At 37.7% G+C, this 22,313-nt stretch overlaps 1 protein-coding gene across 5 annotated transcripts in view; it reads left to right on the top strand.

Annotated features, from left to right (window-relative positions):
• Positions 1 to 1,909: 1,909 nt before the first annotated feature.
• The window catches only part of AZIN1 (antizyme inhibitor 1), a 33,701-nt gene continuing 13,297 nt past the window's right edge, over positions 1,910 to 22,313 (top strand). Inside the window, exons 1-4 of one of the 5 annotated variants that reach the window (XM_012541734.3) lie at positions 1,910 to 2,752; positions 9,343 to 9,480; positions 16,958 to 17,103; positions 21,214 to 21,412. In XM_012541734.3, the coding sequence (XP_012397188.1) occupies positions 21,311 to 21,412 (102 nt within the window). In that variant the 5' untranslated portion in view covers positions 1,910 to 2,752; positions 9,343 to 9,480; positions 16,958 to 17,103; positions 21,214 to 21,310. Of the gene's footprint in view, positions 2,753 to 9,342; positions 9,481 to 16,957; positions 17,116 to 18,526; positions 18,604 to 21,213; positions 21,413 to 22,313 lie in introns of those variants that run through there. The other 4 variants (XM_023496412.2, XM_012541736.3, NM_001291487.1 and 1 more) reach the window with 4 other exon arrangements.

The raw sequence follows: 22,313 nt of genomic DNA, 5'->3' as shown, positions 1-22,313 counted from the left end.
TCCATTGCTGCCAAATTAATTTTTTTAACCAAAAGTGGAAGTTTGATTAATATTGTTCTACCATCATCATGAAAGACATAATTTGAGTTACACATCTGAACTGATTGAAGTTACAGAATCATAGCTCCTTTTTTTTGCATTTAACAATATATAATTTTTTTGCATTTAACAATATAATATAAAATAAAAATTTACACAAATGTACTAAATTATTCTTTCTAATGGACAGAAAGCTAGCCCGGACTAAGGATCAGGTTCAAGTCTTACCTCTTACAAAGAGTGACTCTGCTCCTGGGCATTTTCATTTAACCTTTCAGTTCAGAGCAGGATTATTGATCAGTATTGGTAGAGGAAATTGCCTCACTGGGAAATGCCCATTACCAATGAAATCATAGGTTCAGACAAAAATAATGCTTATCTCTAAACATGTTCTTTATGTTCTTGCTTCACTTCAGTGGTTCCCAATCACTTCTCTTGTATAGAATTTTTTTTCTGTCATTTAAGTACCTTTAAAGTATGGCCTCTAAATTACCTTTCCAATTGTATCACTTATTATTCTCCATCTTGTACCTTATGCCCTAATTGGTCTGGAATACATCCACTACTCAGTAGACTACACAATGTTTGAGCTGAAAGTGGCCTTGGAGTTTATCCTAACATCCTGGTTTCACAGAGAATTAACTTCTGCTTTATTTTGTCCAGAACCAGGCCTACAAGGCATTTTCTAGCAGTTGTCAAACTGCACCTCTGACTTTATACCCTTCCCCTCTTCTGAGTCCCCTTTAAGTGTGGTCTTCTTCCCTTAGAATGGAAACTCTTCGAGAGCAGGAATTGTTTTACTTGTATATTAGCACTATGGCACAGAGCACGCCTGAATAAAAGATGTATCTTCGTTCATTCATTCAAACTGGAACCAAGAAAAAGGAAGCGAGTAGTCACGTGGCCAGTTACAAAGCAGGGCAAACCCTTGTCATTTCCAGCTCGCCTCACTTTCTCCATCCCCCACATTTTGCCACTTTTCCGTTGGCCTTCCTTCTCCCTTACGCCGGTGTAGGGTATCTGAATTTGGAACCAAACGTCTGGGGATTTCAATCGCCCATTCTATGAGAGTGAGATTGAGGCAGCCACAGCCTGTTTAACTTCAGTTGCTTCATCTCTAAAAGGAGGGAATGTGCTAATTAGCCTTTAAGGACTCTTCCAGATTTAACTCTATCCTCCTTCTTACTGCTGACATCTTTCTCATCCCTCAAAAAAAAAGTTTCGATGAAGACTCTTTATGACCGAACTCCCCACTTTCACGTCCCAAGCTAGCAAAAACTTCTTTCTCTTCTGAATGCTTCAACCATGACTACATTTCATTCTGTACGATAGCCATCTGTGTACGTCCTATCGTCCCTACTGCCCTAAGTTTCTTGAGGTCAAGAACCTTATCTTACTGTCACCATTATTTGCACCGCAGCTCGTCGGCACAATAAATGGCAAAGTTATCCAAATGAGTAAGAGTTAAGTATATAAATGCGCGCTGTTATTACTTAGACAGGAACGTTGTAATCCACACTGAGTCCCGCAAACCCATGCGGCCTTTACATCCAGCACTGGAGCTTTATTGCAAGCGGCAGAACTCTGGGAGGATACCTTAGCCAGGAGAAGATCCGAGTTAGTTAAGGAGTGGCGAGAAGCAGGAAAGACTCAACCCAGGGGAGGCGTAGCCTCGTAGCTTCTCCACAAAAGAAACCGTGGCACCGCACAAGCCATTTGCGACGGTCCCAGTTTTACAGCGCTTCCTCGACACGACGCACACGTCAGAGCGCCGGGGTTCCCGCCCCGTGGCGAGGTCCGGGAAAAATTAGAGGGAGACCTCACAAACGCTACGTCGGCCGCCGGGAGACCCAGGCGCCCATCTCACAATGCGGCCGCGGCCCCTCCGACGGGCGCCTGCGCGCGCAGGGCCGGCCCTTTCTATCTGTTCCTCCTCCTCGGCCCCCTCCCCTCTTTCCTCCTCCACCACCGCCTGCCTCCCTCCCTCCCATGTCCTCACTGCAGTCCCTTCGCCAGCGGGGGAGCTGATCCCTGGCTTCCTGGTGGTGGGGAGGGGGAGGGAGGCTGGCAGGCGGCTAGCCCGCCGGAGGCTGCGAGACCATAGACACCTGCACCGCCTGGTCACGTCGCCCCCCTCCCCTTTCCCAGCCCTTTCCCTCACCCCACGCCTTCTCCCCTCGCTCCTACTCCGGTACCCCTCCCCTTTCCTTTTCCCCAGTGACTTCTCCCCGCCCCACTCGAACAGTGGCCCGGCCGGCTGTGACGTTGCTAAGCCCCGCCTCCTCCCGCCCCCCCGTATAAATACGGGCTCTTCGGGCGCTGCCTTCCCACACTCGCTTGCTCTTCGTCCCGGCTAGCATCCCCCATCTTTTTGCGTCGTCGCCTTTTTCTTCTTCCTTTTCTTATTCTCTCCTTTTCTCGCTCTGTTGCTCTTCTCTTTAAGGAACCTGCCTATCATCCTAAATCCCTACCCGCCCCCACCTCGTTTTGGGAGTTTTTTAAATTAGCGTTTATTTATTTTTTTTCTCCTCGGCCGCCGTCGCCACTGCTGCATAGCTGGTGTCGGTGCCGCGCTTTTCCCCCCCACGTCCTCCCCGCAGCCTATGGCCCAGGCCGCCTCGGGTATTTCTGCTTTAGGTAACCACATCCCTCTTTAAAAATTCCGCCTAAAAAGAGAAGACGCTTTACCCGACTCTTTGGGCCGTTATCTCACGTGAGTACCGACCCCTGAGGGGGCGCGTGGCGGCGGCGCAGCGCGGCATGCGGGGCGGCGCGAGGTGGCTAGCGGGGGCGGCGGGCGGTGCCGGAGAATTGAGGGCGGGGGGAATGGGAGGCCGGCGGCGGGTCGCTCGGCCCCGGGTATTTGAGCGGGGGGGGGGGGGGGGGGGGGGGGGGGGGGGGGGGGGGGGGGGGGGGGGGGGGGGGGGGGGGAGCAGGAAGGGAGCGCGCTCTCCTCACTCCCGGCGGCCTGCCCTGCTGTCCCCGGAGCACCCCGCCGGGCTCGTCGCCTCTAACATGGCGGCCGCGGGTGTGCGGTGGCGGGTGTCTGGGCCACCCGGCAGCCCTGAGCTGGCCGCGAGCAGTGAGGAGCGTACGCGGGCGAGGTCGGAGCTCGAATTTCTGCCTCGGACCTCCTTCAGGAACCGGCGCGGCGTCCTTCCTCCACCCTTTCCCATACCGTGCCGGGTTCGGCTCTGCCCACCAGTCGCTGAGAGCAGGGGGGGAGCGAGGGTTGTCTCGCCGCCGGGGGTCGTCGTGTCTACTCTGCCGTCTCCCTCCCGTCCCTCTCCCGTGGTGCATTGCTATTTCCGGGGAGGGGGCCTCCTGGTTGCTGCTGCTGAAGAGGGTCTTCAGACCCGTCTTCTCCGGCGCTGGGCGACGGAGGAGACGGCCCACATCCGGGGGAGGAAGGAGAAATGGACTGCCCTGCCGGCTCAGACCTCTGGGGATTAGATCGGCTCTCGGAGCCCAATAGAGTGGAGATGGCCCTCCGCGTCGGTTCGCGTGGCTGCCTCCGCCGGGGGTTTCGGTTATGAATGGAGCGGGGGCGGATCCTCACGCAGGGCCTCTGGTGACAGCTTCCCAGGGTTGCCGGCAGATCCCAGCTGCGGAGTAGATGTGTCCTTTAGTTGAGAGAAGGTTGACTGAATTTGGGCCAACCGCGGGCCCGGGCCCCGGGGAAGCCCCAGTGTCAGGTACCTTTTCTGGAAGACTCCAGGGTTGTGCCCCGCCCCCTGCGGCGCTCAGATTGGGCGGAGGCGCTGTCACTCACCGAGTCACCTCTTGGAAAGTAAGGCTTAGTCACTTCTCTACCCTGGTCTTTTTCGTCCTTTTTGGTGGAGGGAGGGAAATAGATAGGAAGAGTGTAAAAAATGAAGGATGAATGCTCTTCACTTTCCGGAAAGTAGCATTCTTTCTGCAAGTAGCTCTTGCTTCAAAAATAGTAGATGCAAAGCTTGTGGGTCAGAGAAGCTGGTGATGTCCGTTGCACGCTGGTCGTGATCTAATGACAGTTGGATTGAACCGAATCTGCTGCTGCGGGTGGAGTCAGAATTCCTTCTGGTGAATGCTTCGAGCTAAATAGGGAAATTGAGGACTTGTAAGGAAAGGTGGGGGAAATAGTGGCAGGAACACAAGGTTTGGTGGTGTGGCGCTTTGATGACTGGGCCACCAGCGGCTGTCTGTCATCCACCTCCTCCCCAAGCAAGTGGCTCTGAAAGTGAACTCCTTCTCAGGGGAAATGCCTAGTTTTTATTTGAAGGAGGCAGCAATGTCTGTTGGGAGAGTTAAGATGCTTTCAACCATACTTAAATAAGCAACTCGATGCTGCTTTTCTGCAGACTGTATTTATGTGCAACAGTTAAAATTGCGGTGCTCCTTATCTTTATCTGCTTGCGCCACTTCTCTCCCCAGCCCCGGGGGGAAAGGGAGGGTAGTGAACAGAATTTGCTTTTTCCACCCGACTTCTTAGGGAAAGAACCCGAGAGGAATTTCCTCAGCGTGTAGCATTGCTGCAGCATTTTAGCGGGTTTTTTTGTTCGAATCGACTGTGGGTGGTAATGGGGGAAGGAGGAGGGGTTTGTTCCGGTCTGGACCGCTCCAATCTAGTTCTCTTCTTCCTGTCACTATGTGAACAATGCTGCTGTCTTGTAGCACTTGGTGCTGCCTGTGTTGTGGTGGCCCCTATTCTATCCCTTTACAATATAACCCCGAAATCTTAAAAGTGATTTCCCTGACAAACTGAACTTCACTCCTAAATAGGCATAAGCAAGGGGAGACTTAAGCTTGTAACTGATTCTGTTCCTTATTTAAAGGAAATAAAAATGCTGGTAAATGTTGCCTGTGGCATTCTTTTTTCATTTAAGAAAAATATTAATTCTTATAAAAACTTGGTATGAAAAGCCTAGCTTTTTGGAAAACCTGTTTTTGGGCGATGGAGGAGCAAATACCTCCCGTTAATGGAAACAAAGCTCAAGATGTTGTTGACAGCAGCATTGTTGCTGGTATGGAGAACAGTGCTTGAATATATTAGGCAGTTCTTTTCTCAGAGGTAGTAAAATCTAACTGCTTATGTAGCAAAAGCTTTGTATTTAGGGATGCTGACAGGGCAAGCATTCTGGAGGTGGATGTTTGCACAAAGTAAAGAAGTAGTGACCTGGGATTTTTATGGGGATGTAGTTAATTTGTTCTTAAAGATCAAAGCACCTCGGAGTCTCTGATAGGCTTTATGTGCGGTAATTGATTGGTTTATTTTCATTCATATGCAATAAAATGAATTAGCCGGGCCTCCCTGCCATGGATAAGTCCCGGGACGTGGGATAATTTAAATCATCAGTTTTGAAATTATTCCTGCTGAAATAGTGCTTTTGAAGTGTTTGGCATCTTGCTCTCAACAAATAAGTATCGTTAAAACTTTAAAAATGTGTTTCTTTAAACTAAGCCTGTTCTGATACAGGAAAAAATGTAGGTTCAAGGTACAAATATTTAATTATTGATTTGAATGTTTGTACTATGCGCATGCCCTATTAAAATATTCTCTATGAACTTCTCAAAAGAAGTAAATTAAAATGGAAGCAGGTAGAAACTGTACTTTTGAATTGAATTCTAAGAGTTTACAGTTGTGTAACTGAAAAGTATCATTCTGATTATTTTCCCAGTTTTGATATGCTGTAATGCAGTATATTTTATTTCTTAAATTGCCAAAGCAACTTAAAAAGTAGATACTCCAAGAACTTAAAATTATTACATTACAATTGTTTACTTCAGAATTTCTTTAGATAAAATAAAAAAGTGTTCAGTTTCATTATTAAACAGCTACTATTTTGTAAAAGAATTCTATTGTATAATATTGAGCAGGACTACTCTTATAGCAACATGTGCAGTTTTGAGATGTTGAGGTTTTGTTTGTTTTTTTTAACTGATAGGTCTTCTCAAGGAGGAGGAAAGGAATATTGTAAGGAATTGGGATAAAATTAAGGAAATTCTCAAAAATGATATCATAAAGATAGGTTAAAAGAGAATAATTTACACATCTGAGTAAGCTAGTAATTTCCAAAATTCCTTGTGATTACTTAATATTGTTACTATTAATTAAGAAAAATAGAATGGAATGTAGTGTCAATAAAGAATTTGAGGTACTGAGAGATAAAGAAATGAGTCTTTTTAAATCCATCTTTAATGAATCTCAGGAGTGCCATTTGTTGCTACATTTCCACAACCCATTCTTGTATTTCTTGGCATGTCACTCTAATTTTAAAGTAGTTAGAATATTATTTTAGCCAAATCTCAATAGCTGGAGAACCCAGATCTACTAATCATCACATCACTGCTGCCTCTTCTAGGACCTTTTTCATTTTCTTGCCCTTCCGGATATTCTTTGATCTTGAACCATACTTAGGAGGTAGATGTGACTTGGAGAGATCTGTGAGAGTTTAAATTGGAATGGTGTTGATAGTTCTTTCTTTCCCACCCCCATCTTAGAGTAGCAGTGTCAAACTCAAATAGAAAGTTTGGTCACTAATCTGACTATAAGTGTTGTGATGGACTGCATGTTGACTTAATTTTAGAATGAGATTACCTGTATTATTTATCTTGTTAAACACTTCTCAATTACATTTTAATCTCGTTTGGGTTACATTCAGAAGTATTTTGGAGCTGGGCACAGATTTTAGAGGACTGCTGCTTAATTCCATTGTGACCTATGCTTTCTGGTTGTATTATTCCAGGTTTTTCAGTTGTCTTGGATTTGATTTACAAATAACTAATAACAAATATTCTTTGTTATTCATACCTTTATTTCTGACTCCCTCCTATATACTTAGAAATCCTATTTAAGGCTGGGATTGTAAAATGGGAGGTTGTCATTCTTTTCTAACTAAATTGGAGTCACTGATCTCTAGGTTATTCAGAGATTAGGATGAAGCAGTACTAATAAATTTAAACTATTTTAGATTAGTGGTTATTTACGCAATAGACCTAAAAGTTTCTCTTGGCTTTATTCAGGTGCTTTTATAACTATATAAAGCTGTTGATCATAAGCTATGCCATACCTTTTCACTATTATAATTTAACATCAGGCTTTTTGAACAAATATGCACGTTGTTCAGGTGAAATAATAACTACTAATTTATATCAGTGGTTTGTTAGGCTTCAGTAACAAAAGAAACTGGCTTAAGCGTCTTATCAAAACTTTGTAACCAGAGTCAAGCTTAAATTTATTTTAAAAATAGGGACAATACTAACTTTTACTGACTAATTTGTGCTACATTACAAGTCATGGCTTTAGCTTACTCTGCACTATGTAGAACAAGTTCATCCTTGATTATTGAACCTTATCAAAGGGTTGGGCTGCTAGGTGATGGAAGTGTGGATAGAGTTCTGGGATTGAATCGGGAAGGTTCCTCTTCTGACCTCAGACGTCACTGTTTGACCTTGGGCAAGTCACTTCACCCCGTTTGCCTCAGTTTCTTCATCTGTAAAATGAGCTGGAGAAGGAAATGGCAAGCCCAGTGTTTTTGTCAAGAAAAACCCCAAATGGAGTATGAAGAGTCAGATGACTGGAAAAACGATTGAACAGTAAAATCATGGGATTTTTGTGAAGATCAAATGAAAGATTTAAAATGGATGTGAGCATAATATTAAAATATAGGGGTCTAAATTGAGCGTTTATTAGCATCTAATGTGTACTAGGCCTTAAAGGGTTTTCCCTGTACTTAACTTGTATAAAAACAAATTTCTTAAGTTCACTAAGGGCAGAAACTTTTTCCAAGAAAAGAAATTTTTTTATACCTAGCCCTACCATACTATATCTGACACTTGGTAATGGTGTTGTATTAAATAGCAATTATATTCCAGAAAGATGCCTCAATCTGTAGCCTTGGTAAAATTTTGACCTTTAAAGGAAGCCTATAGAGTTAAATAAGTCAGTAAACAACTGCCCGTTATGTGTGCCAGGCACTGGATACGCAAAGAAAGATAAAACTTGTTCTCAAAAAGCTTAAAATAAAATGAAAACATCATGTAGTTATGTATGAATAAACACTGTAGAATTAGGGTGAATAGTAGAAGCTTGGAATTTTAACTTGGGACTTAAAGGAAGTCAGGGAAGCTGAGATGAGAAGGGGAGAGTATTCTAGGCATGAGGGAAAGTCAGTGAAAATGCACCTGAGAGATGGCATATCTTGTTACAGGAACACCAAGGAGACCAGCATCATTGAATCAGAGTACATGGGGAAGGGAGTTTAATTAAAGTAAGGTGTGACAAGACTGGAAAGGTGGGAGGTAGGTGATAAGGGCTTTATTCTGGAGTTGGTGGGGAACCACCAGAGTTGGAATATAGATAATTTGATCAGACTTGTGCTTTAAGGAAATTTGTTTTGACATCTGAGAAGAGAATGGACTGGAATGGTGGAGAGAGACATATAAGGCAGACAGACCAAGTAACAGATGAGATGTAAGATATGAGAATTGCATGTGGGAGGTAACAGTGGCAGAGGAGAGAAAAAGGTCTAGGTAAGAGATATTTTGAAGATAAAATTAACAGACCTTTGAAATATTTGGAGAGGGCAAGAGTCAAAGATCTTACTTTGCAAACCAAGGGGATTGGGGAAATGATGATACCTCAGTAGTAACAGGGAAGTTAGGAAAAAGAAGGGTTTTGTGGGGAGGGGGAGATGAAAACGTTTGGAGCATTTTGAGTTTAGGATGTCTACAGGTCTTAGTTGAGATATACTGTAGCAGTGCGCTGGAGTTCCCCAGAGAGGTTAGAGCTAAATAAATAGATTTGAGAATCATCAGCGTAAAGATAATTGAATCCTTGGGAGTTGATGAAATCACCAAGTGAAATAGCTTAAAGGGAGAAGAGAACCAGACACATCTAGAAAGATTAGCCAAGGAGGCTAAGGGAGTAGTCAGAAGTAGAAGACCACAAGGGGTCAGTATGGTGTCCTGGAAACCAATTTAGGAGGATTGTATTACCAGTTGTAGACTAATTGGCGCTCTCTCTCTCATTCTCTCTCTTTTTTTTGGAGGAGGTGGTAGGGAGTAGGACAGCAGGTGGATATCTTTTTATTTGAAAAAAGGAAACATGTTAACAAGGGGAGTTTGGAATGCTTATTGTATTGTGTAATTTTATAGTAATATGTTGAAGTTTTCCTGAATATAAAGGTTAGGTTTTTCTTTTTTGAACTAGTTGATTACCCTAAGTCCCTACCAATTCTGAATTTTTTTTTGTCATTTTTGTTTTGTTTCAGAATGACTTAACAATTCCTACGGTTGGGTCACTTTTTTTATTCTTTTTTTTAGGGCGAACTTTCTGACCAGGTATACAACTATCCAGAGGGCCTAGGAGAAGTGCTTTATAGAGAGCAGTTCGACTTCAACGCTGAGCCACCTTGGGAACCTAGCTGATGATAGGAGGGTTCCATCTCCTAACTTGTCCATGTAAGTGTTCTAAATTTCACTATTTCTTTGGTGGTTTTTTGATGGGTAGAATTGCCATGTTACTAATAATTTGTCTATAGTTGTCTTGGTTTGCTTAAAGATCTGAACTCTATAGAAATATTCTACTCGTGATATTCTACATTTCAAAATACATGATAAAAATAATGTTCATTTTTTTTGTAATCCATAGGTTGTTTTCATATGGTACTATCATTGAAAATGTCTTGGGCACATTAGCTTTAAAAAGTTCATTGGCTTATCTGTCTCTGCTATTTGACAGTTATCAGTTCCCATCCATAATCTACATAAAAATCTTAATGCATCACTGAACTAAAGTTATATTCTCTTTTCAGACAGATAATTTGGGAAGATTTAGAAGTTTGTCTATACAAAATCTTAATTTGTGTACAGTTAATATATTATTGTAGTTCATTATAAGTTATTCTGAAGTTACAGATTTTATGTATAACATGTTTGGATATGTGAGAAATTAATTTTTTTAATATTGTAATTTAGGCAAGAGGACTTGATCCCCTTTTATTCATGAATTTTAAAAAGGTTTTGCTTGGGTTTTTCAAATTGGTGTATTTTGGCTTTGAAGATTTTAACAGAATACCCCTGGGTCTCTTGTGTTGGCATTGGATTTTTTAGACATTCTGGTTTTTTCTTTGATAATATCTGTTTAATTTACTTTGTTATCCTAAGTATCAAATTCAGTTAGCTTGATTTTGATGTTAACCCTTAAAAGGAATTTTTAAACTTGGGGTCAATAGAAGGAAAAGTGATATTGAACAGTTTTGTTGTGATTTGGAAATAGTATAGATTGTCACTTTTCCTTTGTATGTGATACAGTAGAAAGAAAAAATATCAGAATGGCTTTATGAACTTAAATCATTTGATTTTTAAGAGCCTTGACTTTTTTTTTTAAGAAAATGAGTGACTTTGTACTAGATTCTTTCTCCTAGGTCCCTTAACAACTCTAAATCAGTGGCCTTTACATCTTCAAACAAATTGGGCAAGTTTGAAGGGAGTTTTAAGTTTTTATTAATATGTTTCTAAATCTTATTTTTATCACAGTATCATTTTAAGTAGTCATTCATCATTTAAGCATTTTATCAATATTTTCCCTTGTAAATACAGTGTGGAATGTAGATATTTTACTCTAATCTCTCTCCTCCCCCCCAAAAAAACAAAAAACAAAAACCCAACATAATTCCCTTCTAAGCAGGATATTGGAAGGTGGGAATGTCTTCAAATGGCTTGTGTGTGTGTGTGAACAATTTGCCTTTTTTGAAACCCCACTGTCAAAAGAATATTAATATTAAAATGTTTACATTGCTAGGAAAGGTCTCCTGATATGTTACCGCTCTGAAACTTGAGTTTCTATGCTAATTTTTCCATTAACTGAATAACTATCTTAAAATAAGAGTTGGATTAAATTTTTAAGAGTGATCTTCCCCTCTAAAATTTTATGATTTTCTATTATGCTTTCTCTTTATGTAACAAGCAAGTGAGTTTACAGTGACTTCAGGTAGGAAATAAGAAATTATGCCTTGTGTTCCAGGGAGTATCTGTATCAAATCTTAGCATTTTTATTTTTTAAATTTACTTTGCAATTGTCTATAGAGACACTCTACTTCCTCCCTTCATATTAGAGTATAGTAAGTGCTATTAATTCCTTGCCTAATGGTCTATAAGAGTTTACACAAAAACAATTATCTCCCCTTTTTTAATGTCACAAAAGAGAGTGATATGTTGCAGGACCTATAAAAACAAACCAATCTAATGTATGCCCTCTTTTGAATAAAATAATCCTGAGGAATAAATCCTAACAAATACTAAATTATTGACCTGTGTGCATCATTTTCATCTATATCATATGTGGGTATAATGTGTTGATTTTTTTAAAAAAGCAAATTAAGCTTTATTCTTCTTTTGCTAGATAACTATGAGAAGTAGACTTGGTAACAGCATACTAAGAAACTTGATTGATGTATAATTCACTGTTTTTGTAAGCTATCACACCAAATAGAAGTACAAATTACAGAAATGTGTTACCACTGCATAGTGGTATCAATGTAATTTTAATGAGATAGTTTATTGGGCTATTATCCTGAAAATAATTTTTTTATTTAGACTTTGAATCTGAACTTGCTTACCATAACATCTATCTTCAATTACAGAGGGTGTAGTAAATGGCATGTAACATTTCAATAACAGTTATTGGGCCTCATAAAGCATTGTGTTCCCATGAAAAGATTGTTTACCTCGGTCAGAAAACCTGGATTCAAATTCTCTTATCTGTTCTATTCCATATTTAACTAAATAAGTAATGTAACTTTTATTGATCTCCTTTCGAATATAAAGAGTTCTGGAGTAGGTGCCTTTCTGAGATACTTTTCTGAGTTCTAAATTTATGATCTATGAGATTTGCACTTCAGATACTGTCCCCATTTACAGATAGGACACTAAAGTTCAGTGATGTTTCACTGACTTGTTCAATGACCTTGAGGCTTTAAATGTCAGGCCAAATTTGAAGCTAATGTGTGCAGCCTTCAGATTTAACACTCTTCATTGTGTCAGTTTGTCTCTTAAAATAATAACCTAGAGCAATTGTGATATTTGTAAATAGTTTGAGGAATACATTGCTTTCTCCTCGAGAAATTGGCGGGGGGGGGGGGGGGGGGTGGTAGCAATAGTGGCCAATAGTGGCTATAGTGGCAGCGGAGCTATCTTTTCAGCTGTCAACATAAAAGTTTGGAATTGTTTACATAATAACATTTTTCTCATAATGTTTCCTTCTGAACACAAGTTTTTGAGCTATTACTTGCTACATAGGAAATACAAATATGTTAGGATACTATAAGAATCCTGAAAATGGGGGAAAGTCATCATAACTAATTTTCTCATTTAAACCTTTTGATAGTTTCCAAATGGACATGTTTATATATAATGTTGAGTGGTAATACACATTCTAAGACCTGATCTTTTTTTTCAGTACCTTTCAATAAGTATTTGAATTTCAGATGTTAAATATTTTAGTTTTTGCATCCTTTGTAAATTGTGAAATGGTATTTTCATGTGATATCAATAACGAAGGCTATAGGTTCTTAGTAATTCTCATTAGAAAAGTCTAAACAGTTCTGATGGCATATACATGATTTCTCCAACCTTATATTTTGAAAAAATAAAAAGATTTTAGTTGTCAACACATACAAACTATTGGTTTTTCTGAATATCTCTTTAAAAAATAAAGGACCATTTAAAATATAAGATGATAAGTATGTTGGTTTGTTTGATTAGATTACCTTTTTTATGTGGAATAAATTAGTTTTGGAATGGAGAAAAACAGTGGAAAAAAACTAATGTATATATTTTTATATTTTTCTAAGAAGGTCGAAGGGCATACATTTCCAAAGTGTGAAGCTGTCTTATACTTTTAAAAAGGCAGTGTGAGCTAGTTATAGAATACTGATAGAGCTGCCAATTTGAGTTTATTTCTAGCTGTGTTCCTTAAGGATCATAGATTTAGAGCTGGAAAGAACCTCCCCACCGACCGGAGAAGTTAAGTGGCAGAGTCTGATAGGAAATATTTGTTCTAAGGTGTAATTTGTCTCTATATCATGGATTCCAAAGTCCAGAATTCTTTCTCCCATCTACCAAAAGCCAAACAACCTCTCCTAGTTTCAGATTTCTTAGTCTTGTAGCATTCAAGGCCTTTGTAGGAACAGAAATGGTGCAATGTTAAATTTCTTTATCTTGGCACATTTTTTTACTATCTTTAACAAGATGATGATACTTTTTGATAGGCTGAGGTCAGGAATCATGTCTTCCTGGTTTTCTTACTTTTTAGTAAGCATTACATCTCTGGGCCTTAAGATGTCAAATGTTTGAAAAAATCTTTATGGAGTTTTCATGTGACATTAAACTTGTTCACAGTAAAAAGAATACTTTTTGGAATGGTTAGAAGTGCAAAATTTTCCTGGCTTCATAATTGTTAAGAGGACTGCTGTTTTGGAACTAAAACTCTACAAGGGTTAACTTCCGATTGAATACAGTCAGGCCAATCTGAGAGCATACTTTCCAGTGATACCTGTCCCCTCTATTTCCACCACTGTCTCAGAGACTGATTTTTGGGGTCCCAGACACTTTAATCTTCAAACCTTGAGGCATCAATCTATACATATAGAAGCCAGTTGTCACAATATAAAGTCAAAGAGCAGAGATTTGCCTATTTTTGTTTCTTGCTGACTCCACATTTTCTTTTTCTTTTTTCTTCCATTATCTTAACCCACTATCTTGTCTTTCATCAAGATATAGTTTAGATTATTTGATTTGCATTCTTGAACTTTTATTTGGTTTCCTTACCTGTAAAATGAGGTGTAGAGTCAAAATTAGAACTAGTTCTTCCAAATCCAAAATTCTTTGAGACCATCCTATGAATTATTCTTCCCATTTGTGAATATGAATAACATTAATTCATATGTTTGAGAATATAAATGCCTACCCTAATAGAAGCTGAATTGAACTTAAAAGAAGTAGTTCATTATTTCAGTACAAGCAGCATCATGTAGAAAGCCCGACCTTAGAGTTAGGAAGACTGAAATCTAATCCCATATTTGCTACATAGTGGCTGCATGACCCTGGTCAAGTTATTTAACTTTAGATACCTCTGGAAATTGTCTGACAGAATAATTGTTGCAGTGTTAGAGGAAGTAGGTTTTTTTTTTGTTTTTTTTTTTAAGCTTACAGTGGAAGAAACAGCATTAAAGCAAGAAGATATGGATGGATTCAATATAACTTTAGACAAATCCCTTAATTCTTTGATTCTTGTTTCCTCAACAGTAAGATTGAGAAAGGGAGCAATTGACCCAAGCTTACAGTTAAAGGTGTCTTCCAGTTTCGTAGCATTGAAGTCACAGGCCCAGTTAAAAAAAATAACTTCTCTATCTCTTGGAGGATTTATTATGTTTTTGTACATATTAGTAAATCTTAACTCTTTATCTGGCTTCTTCCTTTCATACATCTTATTCTTGGTATGCCTTCCCTATTGTTGCTGTGTGTATATCCAGAGAATGCAAAACTAGTGTTTAATGTTTAATAAAACTGACTGTGAAATTAGTTTTAAATGCCAAATGAAATATAACCATTTACATAAACAAAGGAGAGAGCTGGTACTTGAAGCTGCTGGTCTCTGATGTACAGTGTTTCGTGAAGTCAATTAATGAACATTGTACTAGGTACTCTATTGGGTGTTGAGTATACAAAGACAAAAAGGGAAATGACCCTATTCTTGCAACTCACATTTCTTTGGAAAACACAGCAAGAATACACACACAGTAGATATGAAATCTGTTAGGTCTTGGGAATTCGGGCTTTTAACTCTATAGCTCCTAGAATTTGTATCTTTGATTGTCTCCTTTTTTTACTTGCACAAATTATCCTGTGTGGGTGCATAAGGAGAAGAGATGTTAATTTGGCCTTTGTACTCTTAAGTAATTATTGTCTAGAAATAGATTAACATACCTTTATCTCCCCTTTTGAGCTTAACTCTTTTCCCCAGAGTCTTAAATTTATTGCCACATTCTCCTTTCTTTCTCTGTTATCCCTGATGCCATTCCAACAGTTAGAAAAATGAGTTGACAAATAAATATATATTCAAAAGCCAAATGGTTTATATATTTATCTGTGAGATTGTTCCCTTTCTTAGGAATGGGGTGAGTGCAAAGAAGTAATTGTTTCCACATTTTGAATTGGAATTTCTTGTTTAGTCTATCCCATCTTGTAATTATGACCCTTTCATACTTAATGTGCTCTATAGTCAAGATTTGAATTGGAGTATTCCAGTCAATTTTGCTTGTGTTTAAAAAAAAATTAGTCGAGGCTATCCAAGAGTTTGTTGTGCTTAGATATTTGTCCTACAAAAGAGGTGTGAACCATCATCAATTCTTTGCCCTTAAATTCAGATGCTTCTCTTTTTTAAAAAAAAGTTAACAAGGATGTATATTTATGAACTATAGTTTTCACCGATCCCAAAAGTTGTTCAGCTTCGATTTGAAATCCCATGATAATACACATAATAAGTACTTGCTTTCCTCTTGGTATACGCTCCATATAATAGGCTTAATGCCAAAAAACAAATAGCAGCATTTTTTTTTTTTTCAGATTTATGGAACTCATACTATTTCAAAATGAAATATTTAACAAAAAAAGATTTTTCTGATTAAAGGAGAACTACTCTTAACAATCATGGCTTGGTGGAAGGGAAGAGATTTTTACAATTCCATATAACTATAGTTAGGCCATTATTTCAGATTTTCTTGGAGTCTTATAACATGGTTTAAAATGTTTACCACATTTTTACATAATTATAACTTCAAATAGTACAAATCTAAACACATGTGACCACTTTAGGTAATTCTAATTTGAACTAATGGAACTATTTGAACTAATCTGATATAATTTATTATTAAACTTTTAAGATAATGTGTTTATTTGCTTAAAAACTTAGATGTAGCATGGAAGGATAATTAGTAATTTTTTTCAACATTAGTACATATCTTTATCAGTTAGCTCAAAGGACTTGAATTTCTGCATTCCAATTGTTAAGTAGGTATCAAATAATTTAACAAGACGTGCCAACGAGGACCTAACTTTACCTTCTTCTATTTATTGTGCTTACACCAGCTACTCCAGTTTCATCTATTCCTTTTTACATTTTCCTTGGCCTACATTTATATTGTGCTGGTGGCCTTCCTTCAGCTTCATAGAGAGATCCACAGCTCTAATTTTTGCTCCCTAGTCCAGAATTGAATAAATTGGGAAATACCACTTACTTTAGCATTATACCCTCCTCCTCCTCTTGCCTTCCTTCCCCCCAAAGAAAATTTTTAGGGAGGTTGCTGTCACAACTTTTGCTTCGTGTCAGTCATCATCACTTCATGCTGCTCCTCTCCCCCTCCCCCCCTCCCAATTCTAAAAATGTTACAGGATAAGAAGGTCCTTGATATTGAATAGAGAAGCCTTATATGGTATAGGCATGGGGGGGATTCAGTTTTCTGCTGTCACCTTCTACATTACTTGTATTTACCATTTGTATTGATGCAATTTTATAGAAATTTAACTTTACCCACCCCATTTATGTGGAATTGTGCAGTAGTTTTCTTAGTTTTGAAGATAATCTGAATGGTAAGTAATGTTCTCCATTTTATAAGTGAGGAAGTAATGATATAGGCGTGATTTTCACAGGATGGTGTCAGAGAGGAAATGTTTCTGATTGAAATTTAGTGAACTCTGGATAGAGTGGTAAGTTATAAAATGTATATTAAAAGAAATCAAACCTGTCATGGGTAGTAACATGCCCTTAGACCATTAACAAGATAACACTGTGGTTGATCATGTTAAGGTTCGGTTTCCTGCTTAGGTTATCTCTGGAACAGTACTCCCAACCTTTCAGCTCTCCCTGTTCTACTTCCAGGGAGGTCTCCACTTCAGAAATCCAAGACCCATATTCATCCAGCTTGGTGTCAAGTGGGCTGTTGCTGCCAGAATTATCTTGTGATTATTTGAGAGATGTATCAGTTTCTTCTGAAGTACAATCAACTGTAGAAGCCTTTGTAGCAGGTGTGTAACAAGGCAAGTGCTCAGCTGCTGCAGTCACTACTCTTGGAGCTGCCTTCTTGATTACATGAGGATTCAGCCTCATGAACGGTTCCACGGAGCAGTGCTTGGTTCTTTGGAGCCATATGTTTCTTCGGCAGCTACTGATGGAAATCCTACTCAGTAAAACCTGATATCCACAATCACCAATATGAAGGCACCAGGAAGTACTGAGGAAGGAAAGTTATATAAACTGTTCTTCCCAGCTGTGAAGCCCAAGTGGAAGTTACTTTTAAAAAATATTACAGCTGTTAATTACTGCACATAACTCTGGTACAAGCAAGCTGAATGTTCATATTGCTAAGCAAACTTTTCCCCACATTTATTTGTTGCATACATTTGGATCGTAGAGTGATAAAATGATTTGGTCTTTGTTCAAAATTGACTTATGTTGTAAAGTGTTTTAGTAAAGGAAATCTAAATGAAAGATCCACTCTTCAATGAGGCACAATTGCTTGTCACATTCTGATGTAAGCTAGTGCCAGAATGTACTAGCATGCAGCCAGTTGTGGATACTGGAGAACCTATAGAACATTATGGTCCATAGCAGGTCTTATTATGGTGCCTGGAGAGGTGTTCCTGGCCCTTCCTCATTCTAAAACTGTTGCTTGATGCTTGCCATGGATAAGTTCTAGAGCTCTGGATAGAAATAAAGAAAAAGAAAATTAAAATATCTGAAACTAATTCCTAAAGGATCTCTTAAAATATTTTTGGATTGCATTAGGCTAGCTCCTTAGCCCAGTGTTTCTAAGTCTCTGGATCATCCTATAAATCTATTAAAACTGGCTCTTTTGTTTAGTCTTTCTTTATGAAGTACTTTAAAATATGATGATAAAATTTAGTTTGAACAAAGACTTGTTAAAGGTAAAAGAGAAAATTGATCTGTGATTTCAACATAATGTTTTTAGTTTTTAAAATTAAAATTTCAGGTCCTTTTTTGTGAGGGTGTGTGATATAACAGGGAGGAGTTAGGAAGTACTGTTTTGCCAGCATACTGAGTGGGTTTAGGAGTTGGAAAGGTGATGGTTTGTTTTTTGTTTGTTATTGATAACAGATTTATATATTGCAAACAGGCCTAACATCATTTGCTTTAATAAGAAATCTAGAGATTAGCAAATTTTCAAAGTTAAATGGCTTTGCCTAGTGGTTAGCAACAAAATAACAAGATAGGCTTTTATAGACTTTTAAATTAAATTTGAAAATAGTAAAATCAAGAAATTGACCCTAAGAAAATACTTGATTAATATCTGGAGGTGCTGTAGGCCATAATTATGGTCATTCTAGGAAATCTGAATTTGAAGAACAAGTGTCAACTCAGATGGAAAAAATTCTTTTGTAGGATTTCAATTAAGTAAGCCTGTGACAAGAGTGCATTTTTCTTTTTTAGATTCCTTTCCCTTAGTACCTTCTGTTGAAGTTATAGAAATCATTTATTGTATGTCATTTGGAGCTTCCTTACCACAGGTACACTTGTATTTATTTGTAATTTTAAAACAATTTCCTAAGATACCTATAATTTCTACTAGAGATGGTTTTAAAAAGTTAGATAACTTAGTATTGTTTGAGGTGGCATGGTATTAGTTAAATACATTAAATAAAGTTTTGGATTGAACAGTTTAATTCTAATCCACTGTCACCATACTTAGCCTGAAAAAGTTTTCTGAAGAATACAGGAATTGAAGGCTATATATATTGAATAGTCCTGGTAGTTTTTACTCTCAAAAGTACCATGTTAGGGAAAAATACTTCTCTTGCAATGTAAATTTATATATGATACTCAATCCTACTTTTACCTTCAGAAAGACAGGCCTGCTCTCTATAGAAAAGTTACTTTAGTGGGTTCAAATTAACAATCTTAATTGAAATGAAAAGAAGACTGGTATGCAGTTTGGTCTCTTAAGTAAACACTGCTTAGCATTTACTTTGCATATTTAAAATCAAAATAAAACAAGATAGCTTTGCTTCCAATATTCCACTGTATTAACTGAATGTTACAATGAAGAATTTAAGTGCTTTTCTGCTAATCTTGAATCAGGAGATTTAGGTTTCCTGCATAAGTATCCCAGCTTCTGAGTATTGTTGTGGCTTGATTATAATTGGAGATCTTGTTTACCCTTGCCCTTTGGTTAATGGCATTTCTACCAGGGATTATTTCAAAATCACAAATCAACCTTTTAGTTAAGGTCTTTGTCTAAAGTACTTTGTCTAAATGTAGCTGGAAGCATTTTAAAAATGTGTAGTTTATGGGCTCTGTTTTTTTTTAAAGGGCTAATTATGATTTAAAAACAACTTGTATTGTCAGTGTCTTCGAATTCATGTGTTTACAAATTTGGAAATAATTAGTATATTTCTATTTTTTACAAAATTGATGAACTTAAAAGATTTATAGGTTATGATTTGAATTTTTATGGAGATTTAAGGTCTTAAAATATGCTTCTGAATGAGACTTAGGAGGTAGTAATATATAATGTAAAGCCTCTTTTCCTGGAACCTATTACCTAAATGTTGCAGATTTCCAATTAAACCCCTCATAATAGGGTAAAGAGGAAGTTTGGAAGAGGGCAGGGTTAGGCAACATAACCTGTTAGGACCCTGGGTTGAATCAAAATCTGCTCCTTAATTATCAAAGGCAAGCAAATTAATTTGTCTGGTCCATTTTAGCTTTCAATCTTGTGTCCCAAATAAAGTTGAGATTATGATTTTTTTTTTTTGATCTGTCAAAATGGCAAAAACTCATGAACAAAAAGGATTATAGTTCTACCTTCCCCTCAGATTGGTTATCAAAAGAGAAGAGGTGAAAACAGGTCGACTAAAGTAACTGCACCCCTAATCTCTACATAGTGGTAAAGTTCACTAATTATAGTGTTACTGGATTTTTTTCATAACACGTTATCTCTTGGCAGTCTTATAGGAAAAAAAATGTTCTTATTCTATATCTATATAGCCTTGCTAATGAAAAAAAGCACATAACTTATAATGAAGTATTGTTAATGATTACTTGAGCACTAATGTCCCAATCAATAATAATGTATAGTACTTCAACTTTGGACTTTATTTTTCTTATATATAAAATAAGGGATTCAGACTTAATTTCTAAGATCCTTTCCAATGCAAATACTATCTATCTGGGTAAAACTATAGTCTTTGTGACAAAGAAAAGACAAGCTACTAAAGTACTATTTGTTCTGTGTTATAACATTAATATTTGTCAATTGTTATAGCTTGAACCATTAAATTTTAATAAAGAAGGAAAAAAAGCTGTATTAAGGGAGAAAATGGGTCTTCCCAGGAATACAACTTAAGTCAAAAGTAAACTTAAATTATTGAGATCTAAGTGGTAAACACAGGCTGCTGATAGCCCAGGCATGATACACTGTTCTGGCTCTTGGAAGCTTTTTCCTCATGCCTTTGTCTTGAACTTCTCCTTAGTTCTGACTATGACTTTATTTTTTCTAAATTTTATGCTCTTTTCTTTTTCTTTTAAATTTTGCTTAGCAAGATTGTACCAAAGGTCTTGTGGAGATCAGTATTGTGACTTAATGCTAGGTTGCCAGGTTCATTTAAGGGCTGTTGCTTTTTTTTTTTTTTTTTTTTTTTTAGTTGGGAACACAATCTCTATATAGAAAAAAATGAAGGTTTTAAATAGTTGAAAGCTATAAATTGAATGTCTGTATTACCACCATAGTTTCAAAAGGCACATATGCACTTTCACTCCCATCTTTTAATACCCTCATAGTATCAAAAAACTTTATTGTACAGAATAGTGTGGTCAGAGATAAGGCATTGTCTGCTGACTAGGAATTAAGACAAATGAAGTAAACTACTAAAAGGTGTGTGTCTAGTGGAGGGGTGGTAGAGGAGGAACATGGATAATTCATCCTGGGTAAGTTCTCTGAATTATAGGATTGCCTGAATAATTATGTGTAGTGTGTATATAAAACTGTCAAATGAAGCATTTAGCATGGATTGTTATGTCAAAGTTTTATTATGTATACACTTAACTGTGAATTAATGTAATCTTTCAAAAATGATTGTAATTATTAACAGAGTACATGTGATCTTTTATTTTGACAGTTTGTTGCATATTCTAAGGACCCAAACGTAAGGCTTGGTGGCCCATCTCCTTGTTTTTCCTGGTTTATGACTTTCGGCTTTGTGGAATACGGCTGAGATGAAAGGATTTATTGAAGATGCAAACTACTCTGTTGGCTTGTTGGATGAAGGAACACATCTTGAAAATGTTATTGATAACTATGTCTATGAACATACCCTAGTAAGTAAATGTCTTGGTGTCTGCTTGGGTTCCTTCCTTCCTCTTTCCCTCCTTCCCGCTGACTTTGCATGATCATTTGTTTACAAACCATTCTTTTAATTGCAATCTATAGAAAACATTTCCAGAAATTTTAGTCAGATTTCTAGCATTCTCTTATTTAACAAAGCTTAATTTCTGTCCTCTCTCCTTGTCCTCCACCCCCATTTTGTGGTATTTTTGTTTGTTTTTTAAGAGATTATTCAGAGACAGAATCAGAAATCTACAAATATTTGATCCAGCAGCCTGAAAATTTGATAAAATTGGTGAATTTGAACAAAGTTGTAGGCAGTTTTTTTTTTTAACTCTTCTTTCATAATCATCAATATATTTCTTCTATTCTACTCAGCCCAAGTATTAATCCTATATCCTTGAATTTTTTTGTCTCTCTACACAACTTATAAAGGAAAAATCCTAGCTTTTCTTGTTATAAATACTAGGGACTAGATTTCATTTCAGCCTGAACTTTTCATTCATTCATGGTACTTTTTGTATTTACCTTCAATAAACTGCCTTTTCATGCTTCTGTTTTTAAACAAAAAAAATCAAGTGAGGTAGTCTACTTTGCATTTTTTTAAATTGCTTTCACTTCTTCATTTACAATTTTTGTTTGACACTGGAATTTGATCATTCAGAATATCTTTGTTTTTTTCTGAATTCTGAAATTTCTTCTCCCAAAGTCTTAAAATATATTCAGACAATGTCAGACATTCCCCTTTGGTAAATGTAATTATTTCTATTCCTGACTTTATTGCTAGAGGCTCTTTAGGAGGAGCTATAGTAGGCTTGTGTAAAATGTGCCATACAAAGGCCTGGAGCTGTTTCTTTCTACAGCTTTAAGGATATTGAAACTTGTTTATTTATT

The sequence above is a fragment of the Sarcophilus harrisii genome, chromosome 1 (genome assembly GCF_902635505.1).
Source record: "Sarcophilus harrisii chromosome 1, mSarHar1.11, whole genome shotgun sequence".
NCBI lineage: Eukaryota > Metazoa > Chordata > Mammalia > Dasyuromorphia > Dasyuridae > Sarcophilus > Sarcophilus harrisii.
Note: the sequence above shows the minus strand (reverse complement) of the source record. Positions and strands in the feature narration are given on the sequence as shown.